General features: G+C 37.0%; 1 protein-coding gene across 1 annotated transcript in view; it reads left to right on the top strand.

Moving 5' to 3' along the window:
* Positions 1-24,307, top strand: part of ZCWPW2 (zinc finger, CW type with PWWP domain 2) — a 169,353-nt gene extending 145,046 nt beyond the window's left edge. Inside the window, exons 5-8 of the mRNA XM_006851605.1 lie at positions 6,164-6,222; positions 8,889-8,956; positions 19,458-19,579; positions 24,146-24,307. Of these exons, the coding sequence (XP_006851667.1) occupies positions 6,164-6,222; positions 8,889-8,956; positions 19,458-19,579; positions 24,146-24,307 (411 nt within the window). The remainder of the gene's footprint in view (positions 1-6,163; positions 6,223-8,888; positions 8,957-19,457; positions 19,580-24,145) is intronic.
* The last annotated feature ends 332 nt before the right edge of the window (positions 24,308-24,639 follow it).

Below are 24,639 nucleotides of genomic sequence, written 5' to 3'. Positions count from 1 at the left end.
GATTGTATCGTCTACATATTGAAGACTGTTAGCAAAGTCTTCCTCCTATCTTGATGCCATGTTCTTCTTCATATGATACAGTTTCTCAGATTATTTGCTCAGCATACAGATTGTATCAGTATTTTAATATGCGATTAGATTTTTTTTTGCAAATACTCATTTGAAGATTTTTGTATATATATTCATAGGGGATGTTGTTGTTGTTTTTGTTACATGCCATCGAGTCAGTTTTGACTCATACTGTCCCTGTGCACAACAGAATGAAACCCAGCCCAGTCCTGGGCTATCCTTATGATTGTTCTTATATTTGAGCCCATTGTTGTTGCCACTGTGTCAATCCATCTTTTGGGGGTCTTCCTCTTTTCACCGACCCTCCACTTTACCAAGCATGATGTCCTTTTCCGGGGACTGATCCCTCCTGACTACATGTCCAATATGCATTAGACAAAGCCTTGCCTTTCTGGCTTCTAAGGAACATGCTTGCTATACTTCTTCCAAGAAATATTTGTTTTCTTCTTCTGGCAGTCCATAGTACTTTCAATATTCTTCACTAACACCATAATTCAAATGCACAATTCTTCTAAGATCTTCCCTATTCATTGTCTTTCATATGCATATGTGGTGGTTGAAAATGCCATGGCTTGAGTCAGGCATACCTTAGTTCTCAAACTGATATCTTTGCTCTTGAACACTTTGAAGAGGTCTTCTGCTACTGCACAAGCAGCTTTGCCTAATGCAATATATCCTTTGATTTCTTGACTGCTGCTTCCATGAGTGTTGATTATGAATCAAAGACAAACTGAAGTATTTGAAAACTTCAATCTTTTCTCCTGATGCCACGTTCTTCTTCACATAATCCAGCTTCCTGGGTTATATGCTCAGCATACAGACTGAATAAGTATAGTGAAAGAATGCAACCCTGACACCCACCTTTCCTGAGTTAAACCATTCAATATCCCTTTCTTGTATTCAAACAGCTGTCTCTTGGTCTGTGTACAGGTTTCTCATGAGCACAATGAAGTGTTCTGGAATACCCATTCTTCACAGCCTAAGGCCTTTGCATAGTCAACAAAGGCCAAGTAGACATACATTTGATGTCAGCAATGATATGCCTCTTCCATGTATGCTTCTGAATCAGTCTTGAGTTTCTGTTAATTCCCTGCCAATGTTGTAACTGTTTTTGAATTACCTTTAGCAAAATTTTATTTGCATGTGATTTAATGACTTTGTACTGTGATTTCTGCATTCCTTTGGATCAGCTCCCTTTGTAATAGGCACAAATATGGATCTCCTCAAATTGGTTGGTCAGATGGCTGTCTTCCAAATTTCTAGACATAAATGAGTGAGCACCTCCAGCATTGCAACTGTTTGTTGAAACATTTCAATTAGTATTCTATCATTCCTGGAGCCTTTTTTTCTTTCTTTCTTTTTTTTTTTTCATCAATGCCTTCAGTGTAGCTGGAATTCTTCCTTCACTACCACCAGTTCTTGATCATATGCTAACTGTGGAAATGGTTGAGCATTGACCATTTCTTTTTAATACAGTGACTCTGTAATTCTTCTAACTTATTTTGATGTTTTCTGCATCATTCAATATTTTGCCAGTATTGTTCTTGTTACGTGCCGTGGGGTTGGTTTCAATTCATAACAACCCTGTGTAGGGTTTCCAAGAAGCAACTGTAGAGGTTAAGCCACCAACTTGTGGTTCAAACTACCCTGGGGTCCAGTGCTTATAGTACAGTGCCAAGCCAGGACTCCATTTTGCCAGTAGAGTATTACAGTATTGCAAGTCAAGGTTTGAATTTTTTTTCTTTAGTTCTTGCAGCTTGAGAAATGCCAAGTATGTTCTTCCTTTTAGTTTTCTACCTCCAGGTTTTTGCATATTTCACTATAGTGCTCTCTTCTAGAGTTGCCCTTTGAAATTTTCTGATCAGCTCTTTTACTTCCTCACTTCAAGTTGCTTTAGCTTCTCTATGCTCAAGAGCAAATTTTAGAATCTCCTCTAATATCCATTCTGGTCTTTTCTTTCCTTTCCTTTCCTTTTAATAGCCATTGCTTATTTCATGTATGATATTCTTGATGTCTTCTTTTCTTCAGTCACTGGTGTCTAATGCATCAGATCTGTTCTTGAGATGGTTTCTAAATTCAGGTGGGATATATTCATGATAATGTTTTGGCTCTGATGGACTTATTTTCATTTTCTTCAACCTCAGCCTGAACTTGCATTTGAGCAACTGATAGTCTGTTCTGCAGTCTTCCCTGGGTCTAGTTTTGCTGATGCTATTGAACTTTTCTATCATCTTTTCCCGCAGATCTAGTCAATTTGATTCCGTGTATTCTATCTTGTGAGGTCTACGTATATGTACCATCACCTTGTATGGATTGAAAAAAGATATTTGCAATGAGTAAGTTACTATTCTTGTAAAATTCTATTATGTGATCTCCAGCATAGTTTCCATCACCAAGGTTGTATTTTCCAACTCTTGATCCTAACTCTTTTTCACCCCCAACTTTCACATTCAAATCACCAGTAAATATCAGTGCATCTTGATTACCTGTTTGATAGATTTTAGACTGAAGAATTTGGTAGAATTCTTCAATTTCATCATCACTGGCTTTAGTGGTTTGTGCATAAGTTTGAATAATAGTGTATTAACTGGTCTTCCTTGTAGGTGTATGGACATTTTTCTATCACAGACAGCATTGTACTTCAAGAAAGATCTTGAAATACACTATGTCAATGAATGCAATGTCATTCCTCTTCAATTTGTCATTCCCAGCGTAGTAAACAATATGATTGTCAGATTCAATCATACGCCAAAAGCAGTCCATTTTAGCTTACTAAGTCCTAAGATGTAGATCTTTATGTGTTCTATTTCATTTTTTTAATTTCCAGTTTTCCCAGATTCACACTTTGTACATTCCAAGTTCCAATTACTAATGGATGTTTGCAGCTGTTTCTCATCATTTTCAGTTACGCCCCACCTGCAAATAAAGGTCTCAAAAATGTTGCTCCATTTGAGTCATCATGGCTAACTCTACTTAATGGAAGCAGCAATACCCCAGTCATATTTTGAGTGCCTTCCAACCTGAGGTGCTCATCTTCCAGTAATAAATCTGATAGTGTTCCACTGCTATTTATAAAGTTTTCAGTGACTAACCATTCAGGAGTTCTTCTAATCTGCCTTAGTCTAGATACTATCCACTGTTGGTGACCCTGCTGTCTACAATACTGGTGGTATAGCTTTTAGCACTACAGCAATAAGCCACTACACTGGTACAAACTGACAGATGAATAGTAGTCATAGGGAATATTCAAGGATTGTGTGTGTGTGTGTGTGGTGTTTTGTCTTGTTTTGTTATCAGGGTTATATTTGTTTCATAGAAGAAATATAGGACTATTCCTTCCTTCTCCTTTTATTGGAATAGTTTAAACAAGATTATTGTCAATTATTCTCTAAAAGTTTGGTAGAATTCCCCAGTGACATCATCAGGTCCCAGACTTTTTTGTGCTGGGAAGTAGTTTTTGATTATTGATTCAATCTCCTCACTAGTTACAGGTCTGTTAAGATTTTGTATTTCCTCTTGAGTCACTTTGGATAGCTTTTAAGAAGTTGTTCATTATATCTAATTTATCCAGTTTGTTACTGTACAGTTTTTCAAATATTTTATAATAATTTCTTGATGTCTAGCATATCAGTTGTAATGACCCCTCTTACATTTCTTATTTTTGTTATTTGCATCTTTTCTCTCTCTCTCTTCTTTTGTCTATCAGTGTAGACAAAAGTTTGTTAGTTTTATTGATCTTTACAAAGTCCAAAAAAGAGCCAACTTCTGGTTTTGTTGATTCTCTCTATTATTTTTTGGTTTTTGACATAATAATGTCAAAATATCCATATTCTGGCACTTGTCATTTCCTTTCTTCTGGTAGATTAGGCTGTTGATTTTAAATCTTGCTTCTGATTTCATGTAATAATAGCATTTATTGCTTCTAAATTCCCCTCGACTGCCTTTACTACATCTACATTTGTTGGTATGTTTTGCTTTCATTTTCATTTTATACTTAGAAATTTGTGATTTCTGTTTTGATTACTTACTTGATTTCTTGATTTTGATTTATTATTTAGCATGGTAGTTTAGTAGTTTGTTTTTCAAATCTTCACTGAATTTTAATTTTACTGACCTCATTTTCCTTTTTTAGAAAAGATTCATTCTTCATCAAATTTTTGTATTTTGTTTTTTTAAGCGATATCATAGAAACTGGAGCTTGTTCATTGTGGCCTCTATTAATTTTTTTAACCCCTTTAGCAACTTAGTATATATTTATTTTACCATAAACAACTTAAAACATATTTATTTTACTGCTGTCCTTGAATAAATTCTGACTTATAGTGACCCTATGTAGAGCTTCTGATGCTATAAATCTTTACAGGAGCAGAAAGCCTCTTCTTTCTCTCGAAGAGCAGCTAGTAAATTTGAATTACTGACCCAATAGTTAACAGCCCGAAGTGAAACCCATTACATCACATGGGTTCTCTTATTTTAACTTAGGTTTTAATGATTTCATTTAGAAAAGTTTAGATCATAAGTGTATAGCTGGAAGCATTTCCACAAAATGGACATTCCCTTGTAAACTAGCACTAGATAAAGAAAAGAAAAAAAAATTCCAGAAACTCAGAAGTGTTGTCATATTGTCTTCTAGTCATGTTCCCCTCCTTCCAGGGTAACTAGTACTCTGACTATCAATAGCAGCCTAACAAAGACCATCACTAGCAGATAAGTCTTCTTCTTTATTGGTTTGAGAAGATGAGTACATTTAAAAATCAATCATTGTACCAGTAATGGTACTGGAGATTCTGTATATTAATTGTGACTTTTGTGTTTTCTTTTGATCTTAGTAATTTTATAAATCTTGGATAAACTTTTTTGCTGCTTTATTATGGAGTTCTGTTATGCTTTAGAAGCATAAGTTTTAGTTTTCTGCTTTCATGAGATAGTCCTGAAATTCTAATTTGTTTTTAGTTACTAGTCATTGTTTTGTCCAGTTCTCTAGATAGTTCCCTATACAGACTACTTTTTCTGTCTTTGTGAGTTTTTCCAATTATTTTTTGTTCAGAAAATCCTTTAAGTCCCCATTTTTAAAAGATCAATTTCAATATAGTCCTCTAATTGTTGTTGTTGTTAAGTGCCATTGAGTCAGTTCTGACTCATAGGGACCCTGTATAGGGTTTCTAAGGAGTGGCTGGTAGATTTGAACTGCTGACCGTGCAGTTAACTGTCCAGTGCTTATCCTACAGTGCCATACCAGGACTCCAAAAATGTGTTAACTGTCTTTGCTTAGACATTAAAACTATAGCTCCAAGCAATTCGACCCTATCTTTGGACAGATTCTTTGTGGGCTTCACCATGTTTATACTTATTTATATCTATAGGAATCATGGTGTGGTTCTGTAGGATAAGCACTGGACTGTTAAGTGCAAGGTCAGTAATTCAAATCCACCAGCCACTCTTGGAAACTCTGTACAGGATAGTTGTGAGTTGGAACCAAATGAATGTCATTTATCAAAAACAAGTATTTCATATTTTTCTAGCACATGTATACTCTATTTTCTTTCTTTAATGATCAAGTCTGTCTTAAAAGTTAAATATTGTTTTATCCGATATTTTATATGTTTGTGAAAGTGAGTTGGTTGGTTAGTTATGTGCCCTGGAGTCGGTTCCAACTCATGGCGATCCTGTACAGGGTTTCCTAGGCTGTAAATCTTTACAGGAGCAGAAAGTCTCATCTTTCTCCTGCAGAACAGCTGGTAGTTTCCAACTGCTGACCTTGAGGTTCACAGCCCGATTCGTAACCACGAGGGGGAGAAATAGGAGGACAAAATCCTTATCAGATTCCTTTACCATTTTTTCTGGAAGTTAAGCAGATCGATGCAGTTACAGTCTTGTGACTGTGAGGTGGCGGATCATCATTATAGGTGGTGTTTAGTACTATGACTCAGGTTTTTCTTCTCTGCTAAATTAGTTGGATTATATTAAATTGATCTAGTCCCATTTGACCTAATTCATTGTTTTTGCTGCTGTTGTTTTGGATCATTTAAGACTCACTGTTACATTAAACTGATCTAGTCCCATATGACATAGTATTTTTGCTATTGTTTTACAGATGCAAGGTTTCAAAACTAATGTTGAAAAGAAAAAGACCAAATTTAGGAAAAGTAACAGGTATGCTCTTTAAAATTAAGAAATAGTATGATAAATTTTATCTCTCCTATTTTCTTCATAGAAGGAGCTCTGGTAACGTAGTGGTTACGAATTGGGCTGCGAACCTCAAGGTCAGCAGTTGGAAACTACCAGCTGCTCCGCGGGAGAAAGATGAGGCTTTACAGCCTCGAAAACCCTTTTCAGCTACCAGCTGCTCCGCGGGAGAAAGATGAATATTTACAGCCTCGGAAACCCTTTTCAGGGTCGCTATGGGTCGGAACCGACTCCATGGCACTTAACAACAACAACAACATTCTCTTCATATATATAGAGAGAGAGGAGTCCTGGTATGGCGCCTAATGAACTGGACTGCAAGGTCAGTTTGAACCACAAGGTCGGAAGTTCAAGCTCACCAGCCACTCTTCGGAAACCCTGTGCAGGGTCGCAGTGACCTTGCACAGGGTTTCCGAGGCTATAAATATTTACAGGAGCAGAACACCTCATCTTTCTTCCGTGGAACTGCTGGTAGTTTTGAACTGCTGACCTTGAGGTTGGCAGCCCGACTCGCAACCACTATGTTACCAGAGCGCCTTATATATGTGTATATACACACACACACACACACACACACACATATATGCATACACATACACAAAGGGCATCAAATGAAAATATGAATTTAAATGATAATGAATTTTTTTCACAAACTTTTTGAAGTTTCCTCATTTATACAAGGCTAAGAAGTGAAAAAAGTATTGCTATAAAATCAATGTCATAGAAATCTTTACTTAACAAAAATGTGAAACTATTGTTTCTCAGCATATCCTCCATCTCAGTCGATGCACTTCTAAAGGCAGTGTTTTCATCTCTTACCCAAAGAATTCTGCATTCTTCAATTTATACCATATCAAAATGGCAGTTTTGACATCCTTGAGGGATGTATTCATATTCATTTTCAATGTTCTTTGAGTTTGGGGAACAAAATAAATCTGAAGGAGCAACATCAGGGTGTAGGGTGGATGGCATAAGGTTTCCCAAGAAAATTCTTGTATGACAGCCATTGCTTACCCTCAAAGAATAAGCATTGTCTTGGAAAAAAATAAATAAAACATAATTTCTTGCCACACCTTTTTTTCACAAATGCAGTTTTTACTTTCTTAAGTCTTCTTCCATATTAGCCCCATGGTTGTCCTGTGTCCTTCAAGACAGTCTATCAAGACAATCTCTTTGGAATACTTCCCCCAAATAGTCTCCATAACCTTTTGGGCTGATGTCTGTGCTTTGAATTGTATTGGTCCAGCAGATGCCCTCAGAAGCCACTGTTTGTGTTTGGATTGAATCTTTTTTTTTTAAGAAACCCAAATGAAAGTAAGACAAGTTTGTCTGCTGCCATCCACTGATCACAAAGACATGTTTAAACAGGTTTTGTTTGGATTAAACCTGTGCATGTATTAACTGGAAACCTAGTAGCAATATGTTTTGACTTACTCTCGTGTAATTTAACTATTAAATTACATCTGCTCTCTGATTCTCATGTCTGTTTCTCTAGGGAAACATTGCATTTAAATTTTTCTAAAAGAATTAATATGGTAAGTAATAGCATTACAAGTATGTCAGAAGTTTTGTATTTATAGAAATATGTTGAACCAGAACTTTCAGTGATTTTTATTATGGGAGCAATCAGATGAGAAGCAAGTGGTTAATTTAAAATAGGTAACACAGACCAGAAATAGCCCTTAATGATGAACTAATAAGCCACTGATGACAAGTCATTGTTTATCAGTGAACCAACCATGTCGTTTATTTACTCACTTATTTTTTAATGAATGGTAATTAGTGCTATGTTCAAAAAGAAGACTGGCACTAATAGTTATTTCTACTACTTTGTCATTTTCAGAAGATGAATGCATTTTTATAAACAATTTTTACAGCTTTATCTCAGTTACATTTCACAGTAATCCCCCAAAATACATTGGGGGCACATGATAATTATTCCCATTTACCAGATAAAGAATGTGTGATGTAGAGAAGTCATTGTTTCAAGATTTCATGGTTAGAGCAATTGAGTTTGAACATGTCATCTGGTTCAGTCAGCAACATGGCATAATGAAAAAAACAGGGACTTGCAGTTTGGAAGAACCAAGTTCTGTCATGCTCATCCATTTTTCTGTTTTGGAAATGTTTCCATTTCTTTGAACTTCAGTTTCTTTATCTATAGAGTGAGAGTTGCTGTTGTGTTTAAGTGCCGTTGAATTAGTTCCAACTCATAGCAACCCTGTATAGGGTTTCTGAAGAGCAGTTGGTGAGTTTGAACCACAGACCTTGTGGTTCAAACTGACCTTGTAGTCCAATGCTTATCCTACAACACCACACCAGGACAAATAAAAACCACTTTTTAGGTGATTTGTAGGGAGGATCACATGAAATAGCCTATGTTAGGGGTTTAGTATATTGATAGTGCTTTAGGCATTGTGTACCTCTCAAATTAGTGTAAGTTCTCTTGGATTTTTTTTTTTTTTTTTAACATTGCTTCATGCTGCCTTACTTACTGTTTAAAATAATCCCCCCAAATGAAAAAATACCTCAAGAGAAATAAAATCTACAATTTCAAATGAATATACATGAATGGTTATTTAAATATACGTGATTGATTTTTTGAAACTAAATCTGTCAAATTCTTTTTCTAGGAAAGCTGTTTTAAAATGCTCTTTTGAAAATGTTTGTTCAGATGATGCCTTATCAAAGGAAAACATGGGTATGTGAAGGCCTGTCTTACTTTTAGCTCTTTTACCTCTATTTAATTTCACAAAAAGTGCTAGTAATCATTTGAAGGGGACAAAAAGCCTTGACTATAACAATATATGAAAATTATTAGCAGACAGTGTCGGTATACTGGCACTTTTGAATTGTTTTTAGCTTTTTATCCCCACAAATTAAATTTTATCTGGCTTTGTCATATATTTAATTTCAATTTTTTAAGTTGAGTGAATTACTCACCACCCTATCATCCACTGCTATTGTGTTGATTCCGACTCATAGCAACCATGTACAGAGTTTCAAGGTTGTAAATCTTTCTGGGAACAGAAAGCCTCATTCAAGGAGCAGGTGGTTGTCTTGAATTGCCAACTTTGCAATCAGTATTCCATTGCTTATCCTACAGCACTACCAGGTCTCCTAGTGAAGCCCTAATGAGATTTATAGCAGCAGTTATGGCAGGAAATGCCAGCAACAATATATTCCCATCTAGACCTCTCCATTCCAAACTTACTAGGTTTGCGAAGTGAGAGAACTGAGAAAAGCAGCAGCCTGGGCCTTCCAGTTGAATTGATTGGCATTAGTATTAGAGCACAGTAGGGTGAATGTCGAATGCAGAGACAGTTTTCTCAAAACCGATTTACTTTTCCTACATTTTCAATAGTATTGAAAAGCAAGCAAATGCGTAGTTATGAGATGGAACATTGGCAACTTTGCAAAGAGGTTTCAAAGTCCATTAAACCCTGAGGAATTACTAGTGCCATATCCCCTCTCCATTGCAGCCTGCCCTAGATCTTATGGCACTGCTTTTCAATTAGCTAAATAAGTCATTCGTTTATAGTCTCATTAAAAGAAAGGAAAGCAGGGCGAGGAAGAGCGGATGGAATATACTATTGTTGTTGTTAAGTGCCATTAAGTTGCTTCTGACCACTCAGTGACCCTGTATAAGGTTTCTGAGGAGTGGCTGGTACATTTGAACTGCTGACCTTGTAGTTAGCAGTCCAGTGCTTATCCTACAGCACCACAACAAGGTTCCAGAATACCCCATAGTACCTTTAAGTTCCCTGCCTGGTTTTCTTGAGATTTCATGCTTAGTTCTTGAGACCTGCCATGACTCTTTTGGAGTCCTAGGGTGATGTTATAGGATAAGCACTGGACTGCTAACCTCAAAGTTGGCATTTCAAATCCACCAGTTACTCATCAAAATCCCTATATAGGGTTTCTGAGTCAGAACAGACTTGATGACATTTAACAACACAACAGTAACATGACTCTCTGGAGAATTTGGATGTATGATCTAGAACTTACTTTCAGGCTGTACATATTACCACATACAAATGCAGTGATTTGAGCCATTCAAAATACCCCCTACCAAGGTCTATTTTATTTTCTGTTAGTTTAACTTCTCCCTCCCTTTGCGAAAAACTAAAGAACAGGAACGTCTTAATCTACGTCTATTTTGCAAGAGCTGACACTCTTTCTGAAAGGCTTTTAATCCCCTACTACCAGCTGCTCCTTGAAGGAGCTGGTTTCAGTGCCTGTTAGGACTTTAGGGCAGCTGGGGGCAGGATGGCTGCTTATGAGGGAGTCCTGATGTAGTGCTGTAGGATCTGCATTAGACTACTAACCACAAGGTTAGCAGTTCAAACCCATCAGCTGCTCCTCAGAAATCCTATACAGTGTTACTGAGTCAGAACCAACTCAACAGCACTTAACAACACTATGACAACAACCCATATTTCTGGAACTCTCGTGGCACAGTGACTAAGCGTTAGGATGTTAATAGAAAGGTTTGAGGTTTTAACCTATCTGCCACTCCACAGGAGAAAGATGTGGTGATCTGTTTCTGTAAAGATTTACAGCCTTGAAAACCCCGTGGGGCAGTTCTGTTCTGTCCTGTACGTCACTCTGAGTCAGGTCCACTGGACGGCAGCCAGTGAGTTTGGGTTTACTCATACTATTTTGGGTCCTTCTATTCTGCTTCTGATAACATTCCTTTTTAGCTTAAACAAACAAACAAAATAATAATAATCCATGGCCATCAAGTTGATTCTGACTCATACTGACCCTGTATAGGGTTTGTAAAACTGTATCTTATTGTTGTTATTCTTAAGTATTGTTGAGTCTGTTCCAACTCATAGCAATCCTTACAGGTTTCCTGGAACATATAGTGGGTTTGAACCACAAACCTTGCAGCTAACAGTCCAGTGATTATCCTATAGCACCATACCACGACTCGCTATTTAGAGACAAAAAAAATGTATCTATCATGAGGAGATGATAATAATAATGATGAAGATTACCAGCACTATTATCACTCCCAATTTATCAAGGCACTTGAGAGAGTATGCAAGGGGGCTTCAAAAAATTGATGGATAATTTCCATTATTTTTAGTTCAATTTTTCATGAACTTTTTGAAAATCCTTCCTATGACTTTTCCAAGGATACACAGCTTCTTAATAGTAATCAAAGTGTGTGGTATTTCCTTGATTGCTGGAGCACAAGTAAGCTTAAAGCTAATCGTATGCTTTGGGGGAGGTACATTCTTAGTTGGCCTTAGCATTTTAAAAAATCCATTGCCCTTCGCAACCCCCTAAATTAATTGACTGCACTTTCTTTCAGTCTTTGAGTTGTTTTTGTTTGTTTGTTGCTTTACTGTGTCATTTTTTTCTGTGGTAAGATGCCTCATTTCTCTTTGGGGGTAAACAGTCTATAAATAAAAGTTCTAATAAATACTAACTTCTTACCTAGGATCAACTAATAACCTATTAACATCCGTTATTAAATAAGCAAGAATATTTTTATCAGTTGCTCCAAACAGGTAAGCTTAGAAGAGGATGGTTAACATATGAAAGAACTCAGATATATGATGAGCCCTCAGGGAGTGTAAAGGCCTGAGCCTTGGGTCTAGAGAATAGGTCCTATCTGGTCACCCACCTTCCCTGGGTTTGGAGTTACAAAGGTAGGGTTTTTCCTTCTCAAATGTACTATGCCTCCTGTTTCTGCTTGTTGTTGTTAAGTGTCTTCAAGTGTGTTCCCACTCATAGTGGCACTATGGGAGAAAGCACTGGACTGCAAGATCGGTTTAAACTGCAAGGTCAGAGGTTCAAACTCACCAGCTGCTCCTTGGAAACCCTATACAGGGTCACTGTAAGTCAGAACCTACTCAACAGCGCTTAAAAACAGCAACAACATAGGGTTTCCAAAGCTGTCAATCTTTTTCTGGAACAGAAAGCCTCATCTTTCTCCTGCTGAATGGCTGGTGGGCTCAAACTGACTACCTTACAATTCACAGTCTACTATGTATCCTACAGAGCCACCACACTCCCCTATTTGTGTTAAGTATTTATTTATTACAAATGAACCTGTATTTTATTAATCTCTACATTTAAATTGTGAGCATACAGAGCTTAAAAACGATGTTCTTCTTGAACTCCTCCACTTTTAAAATGCTCCAGTATTTAAGCATTGACACAGCCCTTCTAATTTAGTTAAGGGTTTTGTCTTTTTTTCTCAATGCCAGCTTTGGGGTAAACCAATCTGTAACCACTTTGTATAATGAAGGGAATGGTCTCTTAAGTGGTTTAATATAAACATAGAAGTTAAACAAAAATATACATTTGGCAGTTTTAAATAGTGAAATGCTGTTGTTGCTATTGTTAATGCCATAGAGTCAGTTCCAACTCATGGTGACCCTATATAGGGTTTCTGAGACGTTTTCAATCTCCGCAAGAGCAGAAAGCCTCAATTTTCTCTGATGGAGAAACTGGTGGGCTCCAAGTAACCAATTTGTGGTTCACAGCCTAGTGCTTATCCCTCAGAGCCACCACACTCCCCAAATAGTGTAATAGTAACAGAAACTTTGAGATTAACAGTGACTTATTTCTTATCACAAATGAAAATTGATTGATATTTTTTTTCATGCATTGATTTGTAAAAGCTAGATTCGGACTTCAGTATTACAAAATTTGTTTTCCTCCCATTTTCTCTTTTTACTTTCTTTGAATGATGGAGCAGCAGCTGTAATGATACCACATTACTTTCAAAACTAAGTTACGAAAGTTGGTGAAACTACAGGATAAGCAGTAATGATAAATGATTGGCCATGCAGTCAGCAAAGGCATTCGTTCTGCATCTTTGGAAGATATCATTACCCAATTTTGATAACCTAATTTACGGATTACAGGAACTTCTGTATGTTGAGGATTATTTTTGAATTCTATCAATTTGCAATATGTTGTTGTTGTTGTGTGCCATGGAGTCGGTTCTGATCCATAGCAACCCTGTAAAGGGTTTCGGAGGCTGTAAATCTTTAAGGGAGCAGAAAACCTCATCTTTCTCCTGTGGAACAGCTGGTAGTTTCAGACTGCTGACCTGATTCGTAACCATTATGCTACCAGAGATCCTTAATTTGCAACATAGGAATGCCTGTTTAGAAAAGCAAACTTCCCATTGCTCTGGAAGCAAAATTTCACTTTAGTTAAGTTGGTGCTATGAAGTTGGTTGATTTATGAAGTCATCCATTACTTCGTCTACTCTTTGATCACTTGAAACCAAAGAGCCTACAATACTGTTCAACAATGACATTCATTATCATAAATTGATTGTCTCCTAGCCTCGCCTTAGAAATATAAAGATGTTTGTGCACCATTTTTCTTTTACAGCATGACTGAAAAATCCATCTTCTAACAGTGTATTAAATGTCAGTGCCAATTTCCACAGACTCAGAATGTAAAGTAGGGAAACACAGAATGAGTGGGACTGGGGAACCAGTGTACAGATAACCAGTAGTTGTCTATTAAGTAGCAGGTTATTAAATAAGAAATGTCTTATTTATTAAGGAAATTCATTTCATTAATAAAACTGCTTCAAAATAAAAAATGCATTCCTTTAGTAAACTCTGATACAGTAGATATGGCATTTTATCCATGTTTTCAAAAGGAATTCTCCAGCCAACAATTTTGAATATCAAGGTTCTAGACTCTTATCAGATCAGACTCTGTGTTCTCAGGTTTTAATAGTAACTGTAGTCACAGGGCTATCTGAATATAACTAGCATGTTAATTACATTTTTTTATTTGTGTCATTTTTTTAACCATAGCAAACAGTTCTAAGATATGTAAAGATTTCTCAGAAAGCTTCCTTCAAACAAGTATTTCTTATTTGGAAAGGCATTTTCCCTAGAGAGAACCTAAGATTGACTATGAAGAAACTTGCTCAGGAAGGTTCATTAATGTATGCTTATTCTCTTGAGTCCCTTGTCCTTATTAGGTACAAAATAAACAATTGTTGTTTGAATATATAAAAATGCTTGGGGCGAGCAATAAATTGACAGAAAAAATATTTTTTTAGACATAACTATAATGTGAAAAATGTAAACTAAAAATTGTTTTTCCAGTGCTATGACAACCAAGAACGAGAAAACTTCCTATTTCATAACCTCCCATGACTTTATTTACCACTATTATTTAGTACATAATATTTTGACAGAATTTAATTTTTTTTTTTCTTATGAGTAATACATGAAAGAAAGTTGTCAACAAAGAAGATGGCAATAAAATATGGACACTTGGACTGGGAGAAAGGAAAAAGCATATAAGCTCTTTCCCATTAATAATTGTTAGTTTTTTCAGTTGTTGTTAGGTGCCATTAAATTGGTTCTAACTTACAGAGACACCTGTACACCTATGCACCACCTGGACTCCTGGTGTGGCATTGTAGGATCAACAGTGGACTGCGAACCACGATGTCAACAGTTCAAACCCACCAGTTGCTCCTTGGAAACTCTAGACAGGGTTGCTAGGAGTCAGAACCAACTCAACAACACTTACCAACAACAACATGCACCACTTGGTTAATTTACAGGAATATGTGTGTCTGTCTTATGTGAAAAAACATGTATACATATATATATGGAGTCCTGTAGGATACAGCACTGGACCACAAGGATGACTTGAACCAGAAGACTGACTGTGCAAACATACCAGCCACTCCTCACAAACCCATACAGGGCTGCTATGAGTCAGAACTGACTTAATGACAGCTAACAACAAATGTATACATTTGTGTATGTTTAAAGGAGCTCTGGTAGCGTAGTGGTTACGAATCGGGCTGCGAACCTTAAGGTCAGCGGTTCGAAACTACCAGCCGCTCCGCGGGAGAAAGATGAGGCTTTCTACTCCCGTAAGGATTTACACCCTCGGAAACCCTGTACAGGGTCGCTATGGGTCGGAACCGACTCGACGGCACTTAACAACAACAACAACATATATATATACACACACACACACACATAAATGGATGTGTATATATCACATATCTTTATCAAAAGTCAATAATCAGGAAATTTTGAATACGTTAAAGATATTTATAATTTGGAAACAATGTATGGAAACATGTTGCCATATTCATTGGTGATATTTTAGTCTTGAATGAGTGTACATGATGTTTGAGTTTCTTTTCATAGTCTATGAACTTGAAGCAGCTCTGCCTAGGGTGACATTTGGTGACCTGCCAATGAGCAGCAGATCATAGAAGATGGTATGTCAGATTTTTATCACCAGAATGGAAGATGAAGGCACATGTACTCATGGCTTTTCCCTCCAAGTCATGTTGTCTTTGGAAGGCTTTTTCAGATGCGCCATCTGTCTCTCAGGTATAGGGCAACAGACCACACATGGCCTCTTTTCCATGATTCCCTTTTCCTTTACCAAGACCCTATATAAACTGAATATTTTTTGTTCTATTAAAATCAGGACTTTTGATACATATTATTAATCCATAGTTATAGATATAGAATTAAAGTGGGTTTTTGTTTATTTGCTCTTTTTGTTTTCTTTGGTGTAGGGTATTGTTTGAGTCCAATGAATTTCTAGATATTTTGCCTATTTATATATTTATATTGCATTAACATTAAAAAAAAAACTTCTATACACCTTTTTTTTAACTATCAGATTTTTTTCAATTAATATATGCTTACATTTAGATTAAGAATAAAAATATCTGTATTCAACTTAACTACACAACTTCCTCATTTAATCAGTAGTTGTTATAGTTGATGATTTTGTTTTTGTTGTTGTTAGGTGCCATTGAGTCATTGCCGATCCATAACAACCCTATGCACAACAGAACGGAACACTGCATGGTCCCATGCCAACCTTACAATTGGTACTACGCCTCAGCTCATTGCTGCTGCCACTGTGCTAATCCAGCTCATTGAGAGTCTTCCTCTTATTCTCTGAACCTCCACTTAACTAAACTTTATACTGTTCTCCAGGGACTAGTCATTCCTGAGTGCATTTCTGAAGTATTAGAGACCTTTCTGGTACTCCTGGCTTCCAAGTAGCATTCTGACTATACTTCTTCCAACACAAACCTATTTGTTCTTTTGGCAATCCATGCTACTTTCAATATTCTCCTCCAACACCATAACTCAAATGTATCAATTCTTCCGCGGTCTTCCTTATTCACTGCCCAGTTTTCGGAAGCATATGAGGTTATTGAAAATACCATGGTTTGGGTCAGGTGCACCTTAGTCCTCAAACTGACATCTTTGCTCTCCAGCACTTTGAAGAGGACTTGTGAGGCAGATATGCCCAATGCATATCTCATTTGATTTCTTGACTGCTGCTTCCTTGAGCATTTGTTGTTGATCTGAGAAAAATGAAGACTTTGGAAATTTTAATATTATCTCCATTTATATGGATGTGGTTTATTGGTCCAGTGGTGAGAATTTTATTTTGCTTCACTGAGGTGCAAGTTATACCAAATACTGTGGTCTTTAATCTTCATCAGTAAGTATATTAAGTCTTCTTCACTTTTATAGAAAGCAAAGTTTTATCATCTGCATACCACAGATTATTAGTGGGTCTTCCTCCAATCCTGATGCCACATTCTTCTGCATATAATCGAACTAATTTGATTATTTGCTCAGCATACAAATTGAATAAATATGGTGAAAGAATTCAACCCTGGTGCATACCTTTCATAATTTAAAAACAGTGTTCCCATGTTCTGTTCTGAAAACTGCCTCTTGGTCTATGTACAGGTTCCTCATGAGCACAATTAAGTGTTCCAGAATACTCATTCTCTGCAGTGTTGTCCATAGCTTGTCATGATCCACACAATTGACAGCCTTTGTGTAGTCAATAAAGGACAAGTAAACATATTTCTAGTATTCTCTGCTTTCAGCTAAGATCTATCTGACGTCAACAATGATATCCCTCGTTCCACATTCTCTTCTGAATCTGACTTGGCCTTCTGGAAATTCTCTGTCAATGTGTGGTTGCAGCCACTTTTGTATTATCTTTAGTAAACCTTAACTTACGTGGTATATCAATGATATTGTCCAGTGAATTCTGCATTCCATTGTGTCACCTCTCTTTGGAATGGGGAAAAATATGGATCTCGTCTAGTCAGTTGGCCAGGTAGTTGTCTTCCAAATTTCTTGAGTGAGTGTCTCCAGTACCACATCAGTTTGTTTAAAGATTCAATTTGTATTCCATCTATTCCTGGTGCCTTGTTTGTAGCTAGTGCCTTCACTGCACCTTGAACTTCTTCCCTCAGGAATATCTATCATTTCTTTTTTGGGTGATTCCATGTATTCCTCCACCTTCTTTTGATGCTTTCTGCATCATTCAATATTTTGCCCATAGAATCCTTAATACTTCAGGTTGAGGTTTGAATTTTTTCTTCAGTTCCCCCAGCTTGAGAAATGCTGAGCGGTTCTTCCCTTTTGGTTTTCTAACTCCAGGACTTTGCACATATTTTTATAATATTTGAGTTTGTCTTCTTGAGCTGACCTTTGAAATTTTCTGTTCAGCTCTCTCACCTCCTCACTTCTATTTCACATCTCTATGCTGGTGAGCAAGTTTCACAGTCTCTTCTGACATCCATTTTGGTCTTTTCCTTCTTTCATGTCTTCTTATTGACCTTTTGCTTTCTTCCTGTACAATCTTCTTGATGTCATCCCACAACTCTTCTAATCTTTAGTCTTTGGTGTCTAATTCATCAAATCTATTTTCAGATGATCTCTAAACTCAGGTGAAATGTATTCAAGGTCATATTTTGGCTCTCATGAACTTGTTTTCATTATCTTCAGTTTCAGCCTGAACTTGTGTATGAGGAATTGATGGTCTGTTCTATAGTCTGCCCTGGCCTTGTTTTATCTGGTGATATGGAACTTTTTTTGCCATGTCTTTCCACAGATGTAGTCAATTTGATTTCTGTGTATTCCATCTATATTAGGAATTGGCAAACTGTAGCCACTACCTTTTTTGTAAATAAAATTTTATTGGAACATAGGCATGCTCATTTGTTTATGTATGTATATGTGGTTTGTGCTGTAATAGCAGAATCAAGTAGTTATTTATGGTAGAGATCATCTGGGCTGTAAAACCTGAAATATGTATTTACTGGTCCTTTACATAAAAGACTTGTCAACACCTGGTCTATATATAATAGTTTGGTGCCTGTAGTAGTTTCCTAATATAGGCACCTAATACAGGGCTGTTAGAACCAAAACACACACACAAATTATATAGCTTATAAGAAGATAAATTTATTGTATCACAGTTCTGGAGGCTACTAGTCTGTATCTAGCTTGTTGACAGAGCCAGGCTTTCTCCAAAGGCTCTAAGGGAAAGTCACTCCTTGTCTCTCCTTTCTTCTAGTAGTTCATGTATTACTTGGCTTGTAGCTGCAGCATAACGCTGTTGTCCCAAGTTCTATTGTCTGTCCATATCTGGTATTCTTTTATAAGGGCATCACTTAAATTGGATCAGGGTCACCCTACTACAGTATGGAGTCCTGGTCTGGTGCTGTGGGTTAATGCGCTGGACTGCAAAGTCAATTTTAACCACAAGGTCACAGTTCAAGCTCACCAACCAGTCCTTGTAAACCCTATACAGGGTCACTATGGGTTGGAATCAACTCAATGGCACTTAACAACAACAGCTAGTACAATATAACATCATGTTATTTTAACTGATAACATCTTCCAATGACCCCATTGCTGTAGGATAAGTGCTGGATTGCTAACCACAAGGTTGCTGTTTCAAGCCCACTAGCTGCTTCTCAGAAACCCTATACAGGGCTGCTATGAGTCAGAAGCAAATCGACAGCACTTAACAACAATAACAACCAGAGATTAAGACTTCAGTATATCTTTTGGAAGGACTCAGTTCAATCCAGAATAGTGCCCTTGACTCCTAATGTAGAAAACCAATATTGTGAGTTTTAAAATTTTTTCCATGATGCTTTATGGTCTACACATAGCAAGTGTGTCACTTACATTTTTCAAGGAATAATTATAAGAGATTCACCTGAAAATTCATAATAATTTTGCATCAAGCAGAAACTATATGTGAAAATCATATGATATATATATATATATATAGTCTTGTGACGTTTTGAAGAGTTCCTCTTTCTGGGTGGTTAAAATTACAAATTAGATTGAATTAATTAACATGTGGCTTTTACTGCACTAACAACGTCTCTTTAGTTGTCTCTGAGACAGAGGTTTTACTGAAAGAACTGGAGCAAATGCTACAGCAAGCACAAGAGCCCACAACAACACCTGCTGAGTCTGAAGATGTTGGAGAGGAAACAAATTCGGGAGAAAAGGTATTACTGATACTTTTTATTAGGTCTGAATAGCATTTTAAAACTCTTTAAATGGCATGTTTGTTGTTAAGTGCTGTCTAGTCGGTTCTGACTCACAGTGACCCTGTATCGGCTTTCTGAGGAACAGCTGGTTAGCTTGAACCACTGAATTTGTGGTTCAACGCAACTTTGCAGTTTAGCACATGAAACCACAGCGCACACCAGAACTCCATAAGTGGCATAATACTTTTTAATTACATGGAAAACATTTCCCACTTGCGAAATTTGAGCCTTTGATTATCATGAGGTAATTCTGTTGAGAAACCAGAATCGATCTAGGTAAAAACTATCTTTTGGATTAAAATGAAGGCTGCAGGGGGCTCACTGAACTGAGGGTGCAGCTGTAGAAAGACCTCTCCCTTGCTGCAAATCTTTACAGTCAGGAAAAGAATTTAGGATAAAAGCAGCTGGTAGGACAATCTGCCCTGCTGAGTTTTTGGCGCCACCTACAGGAGTCCTCAGGAGCTCTGGTAGCATAGTGGTTACGAATCGGGCTGTGATCCTTAAGGTCAGTAGTTCAAAACTACCAGCTGTTCCATGGGAGAAAGATGAGGCTTTCTGCTCCCGTAAAGATTTACAGCCTCAGAAACCCTGTACAGGGTCGCTATGAGTCGGAACCGACTCCATGGCACATAACAACAACAACAAACAGGAGTCCTGGGTAGCACAAACAGCTAAGCGCCTAAGCAAATTGCTAATTAAGCTCAGAGAAAGGTGGGCAGATATACGAAAGGTCCAGCCTTGCGGATCTTATGGATCAGTTCTAGTTTGCACACTGGGACCACCATGAATTGAAATTGAATAGACAGAAGCTAACAACAACAGCATAGATTTTACCCACCGCATGGGTTCATGCACCAGGATAATCTCTTGCCACAAAGCCCCATAGTACCATGTTGTTGTAAAGTGCGATTGAGTTGGTTCCTACTGATAGCAAATCTGTATAGGGTTTCCGAGGAGCACCTGATGAGTTTGAACCGCTGACCTTGCGGTTTAAGCCGACCTTGCTGCCGAGTGCTCATCCTACAGCACCACCCAGGACTCCAGTGGAGGTAATTTTTTTAGTTGGAATAGTTTCACCATTTCAGCATTCATATTCAGATTTGCCATTAAAATGTTTTTGTCTTTTTCTTTTTGGACAATTTTGGGTTCAGAAAGGCCATATGTGCTTTACTTTATTCCATGCTTATGTTGTTGTTGTTGTTATGTGCCATCGAGTCGTTTCCGACCCATAGCGACCCTGTATAGGGTTTCCGAGGGTGTAAATCTTTACAGGAGTAGAAAGCCTCATCTTTCTCCCGCAGTGCAGCTGGTAGTTTCAAACCACTGACCTTAAGGTTCGCAGCCCGATTCGTAACCACTACGCTACCAGAGCTCCTTATTCTAGGCTTATATGATAACTTTAAGTTTTAAAAGCAATACTGCTTGGTACATTAGCTCCATGTCAGTAAATAAAATGAGTGTTTGTGAAGCAAGTCCCAGGGAGGTAGCCATTAATGTAGGGCATCAATGAGGTTTATTTACTAACAATAAGTCAGAAAAGACACTGTCATGAAGTGGTACAGTACTCCTAAATGAATAAAATAAAACACAATGGGGATTTTTTGTGTATCTTTATGGTTTCTCCTACCCCACCCTCCCGCCTTTCCTTCCTTCCCTCACTCAGTCTTCCTTCCTTCATTTAGAGCAAGTGTGCCGGGCGGAAGGCAGCAGATACCGTGGTTAGGAAGGATCCTAAGTTCTGATTTCAGTACTCTTCTTGCTTTTTGTGGTGGTTGTTAAGTGCTGTTGAGCCAATTCCGACTCATGGCAACTTTATTATAGGGCTTGCATGGAGTGACCGGTGGGTTTGAACCGCCAACCTTGTTGTTAGCAGTCCAGTGCTTATCTTACAGCTCCATACCAGGACTGCTACTTAGGGCCTTTCTAATTTGGCGTATTTGCTTGTCACCTGCTTCAGAAGGCTATTCTGAGATTAAAGAAGGCAAAACAGGAAAAGTGCCTCACACAGTAACTGATCATAAGTGTCCTGGTATGGCATTATGTATGAGTCAGAACTGACTTGAGGGCACTTAATAACAACAACAAAGGTTAGTTACAATTATATATGAGAGTTCTCTATGGAAGTTGATAGAGGAGAGTAAGTGCTAACATTGTCTTACTTCAGTCTCTCTTTTTTCACATTCTCACATTGAAACCACCCATTTTCAAGTCTTTCTGTTTTAAATGCAGGGTAAAATGAATTTGTAATTGAACTAGGTTGACACATTTTAACAGATGCCCAGTTGCATGATTTTGTTCAAAACTTCAACAAAAGTGAAGTTGAATCTTAGACACTTCCTGTATTGAGCTAGAAATTAAGAAAATATACAGAATTTGTTGAGCTACATATGTAGAAGTCAAATAAAATTAATGTTAGAGGCTTATTGAGTTGAAAGACACAATATCTTTCATTATCAGCACTGGCAACATTTTAAATATGAGTTGTCAATGGTTTTAAATGCCATTTTTTCAATTAGAGTTTCCTCTTTCAAAAGATTTGTTTTCTATGTATGGGCTTTACCTTTCGTAGAAAATGATCTATAGGTTGGTGATATTCATCTTATATACATATGATTAATGCAGAAATTATTCTTTCTAGCAAATGTGTGTTTTGTGTGAATATCATGTGGTTTTGTGAAATGTTTTTTTCCATAATTGTCATTTGTCTTTTCAAAAATACAGCCACGGTGATTTTTTATAGTGATGTCCTGGAGATTTTACAGCCATAGATTTGCCATTATAACTAGTACGTTGATAGAACAGAAAATTACTCACTTCTAATTTTTACTTCTTAAGGTGAAATACATAGTTTTAATAGCAGGAGCTTGCTTTTGGTTTTAGGTTCTTGCATTATTTTATGCTTTCAAAAGGCATTAAAGAAGTGTAGGAATTAGCCATTTTCACTTGCTGCCAGGCAGGTGAGTGTTTCCTGCTGACGAGTTCATATGCTGCTCTGCACATTGGGCATTGGTGCCAGGGTCAGGATACTTAGGGCCTTGCTCACTTTTTAAATGAAAAGAATAGCAATGAAGCAAATGATACCATAATCAGAGTCGGAGTTACTTCTAGTTTGAAAGTTAAAAAGTGATTATGTCAGGAATTTTCCTTTTTTTTAGAATGAGTTAAAAGAATTAATAGGGGCTCCAAAGGTAAAATGCTTTAAACTGGAGATGTGTTCTGTGTTTAGGAAAAAGTGGCCTTCTATAAGCCATAAAGAGCCACCTAGTAATTTTAAAGTCCTGAGCATGCTTATGCCCTGAGCAATTATTGTTTGACTATTTTCAAAGTTGTAAATTTGATGTTTTCATCGTTCATTTCACCTATGAGGTTTCAATGTGATTCCTCTCCAGCATGTACACCAATGGATGAGAGCAGCAACATGGAAAAAAATTATACACACATGGATAATCAAAACGCATTGCTATTTGTCATTGAAATGGTTTATGAGATTATTTTCCTCGGTAGAGTCACCTTCCTAATTATGTTCTTCTTTAGCTAATATTAACACTGGTTGACATGCCCTGACTTTGCAAGCCATTGAAGGAAATTAATTTTGATTTTTATAAATCCACCAGAATAATTCCCAAATTGCGTAATCCATACACAAATAAGCATTTACTCAGTAATATTTACATACATAAAATGTACGTCTTTGATATATAAAATACTTATATAAATTGCATGTATGTATTTTTTTCTTGAATTACATAGGAAGTGAACCCTGCCTTTAGTGAACTTTGAAATGATCAATCTCATGTATATGTGCATACTGTTTTACACCAGTGTCCTTCCACATTAAATTAGAGCAGACATTGTTGTGAAGTGCCATTGAGTCAGTTCCGAGACATAGCAACCCTGTATAGGGTTTCCAAGGAGCAGCTAGTGGATTTGAACTGCCAACCTTGCAGTTAGCAATCCAGTGCTTATCCTACAGTACCACACCAGGACTATCACTATTCAGGACTATCAGTGTTTATAAGTAATGCAAATGTTTATGAGAAAGTGACCACAGAAAATGTGACTAAGCAGTTCTAACTTGTAATCCCTGTAATAATAATTCAAAGCATATACCAAGATGGAAAACGGACACAGAATTAAACTGATCTTATTTTGTCAAAGAATTCCATTGAAAGCAAAATTTGTAATGCTGGGAATAGAGATAGAATCCAAATAATAAGTTATTCTTTTACAGCTACATTTTCTATACTGGTATGACACTGTGGAATAAAGCACTGGGTTGCAAGGTCGGTGGTTCAAACTCATCAGCTGCTCCTTGGAAACCCTATACAGGGTCGGAACCAACTTGATGGCACTTAACAACAACAATGTATCACATATGGGGATCATTTTTTTTTACTACAAACAGAGCAAAAAGCTTTGCATAATGACTGTAGTTTGAGGAGTTATGATTTTGTTCACACAATGAAACCTGGTTTTTAAGTAAATTTGATGCATTGCTGATGAATTATATGGTTGTTTTTACAGCTATCTAAATGCAGCCCTGAAGCTCCTGCGAGCAGTCTACTTGACAACTGCTATGAAGAGGACTATCTTGTAATTGATGGAATAAAATTAAAAGCTGGAGAATGTATTGAGACTATAACTAACAAGTTTAAAGAAATTGATGCTTTGATGTCTGAATTTTAGGGCATTATTTAAAATTTCAAAGTTAGTTACAAAAACATTTACGTCTTTATATTTTCCTGAAGTTTTAAACCTTAAAATGTTTAGCAAACACTATGCACTGTGCCAAAGTCGGTATGTGTAATAACTTTATATTTTGTGAATGTTCATAATTTTAATGGCCAATCCAATAGTATTTCAGTTAGGATTAGGAATTTAGAATTTAAAAAATCTTGGTATATATTTGCAATTATAGATTAATTTCCATGTTTGACGTAATTTAAAAGCTTTATGAAATTTGCATACAAGCACACACTTTACAATGATTACTTAGGACCTTTATTCTATTATTGCTA

The sequence above is a fragment of the Chrysochloris asiatica genome, unplaced genomic scaffold (assembly GCF_000296735.1).
Source record: "Chrysochloris asiatica unplaced genomic scaffold, ChrAsi1.0 scaffold00030, whole genome shotgun sequence".
NCBI lineage: Eukaryota > Metazoa > Chordata > Mammalia > Afrosoricida > Chrysochloridae > Chrysochloris > Chrysochloris asiatica.
Note: the sequence above shows the minus strand (reverse complement) of the source record. Positions and strands in the feature narration are given on the sequence as shown.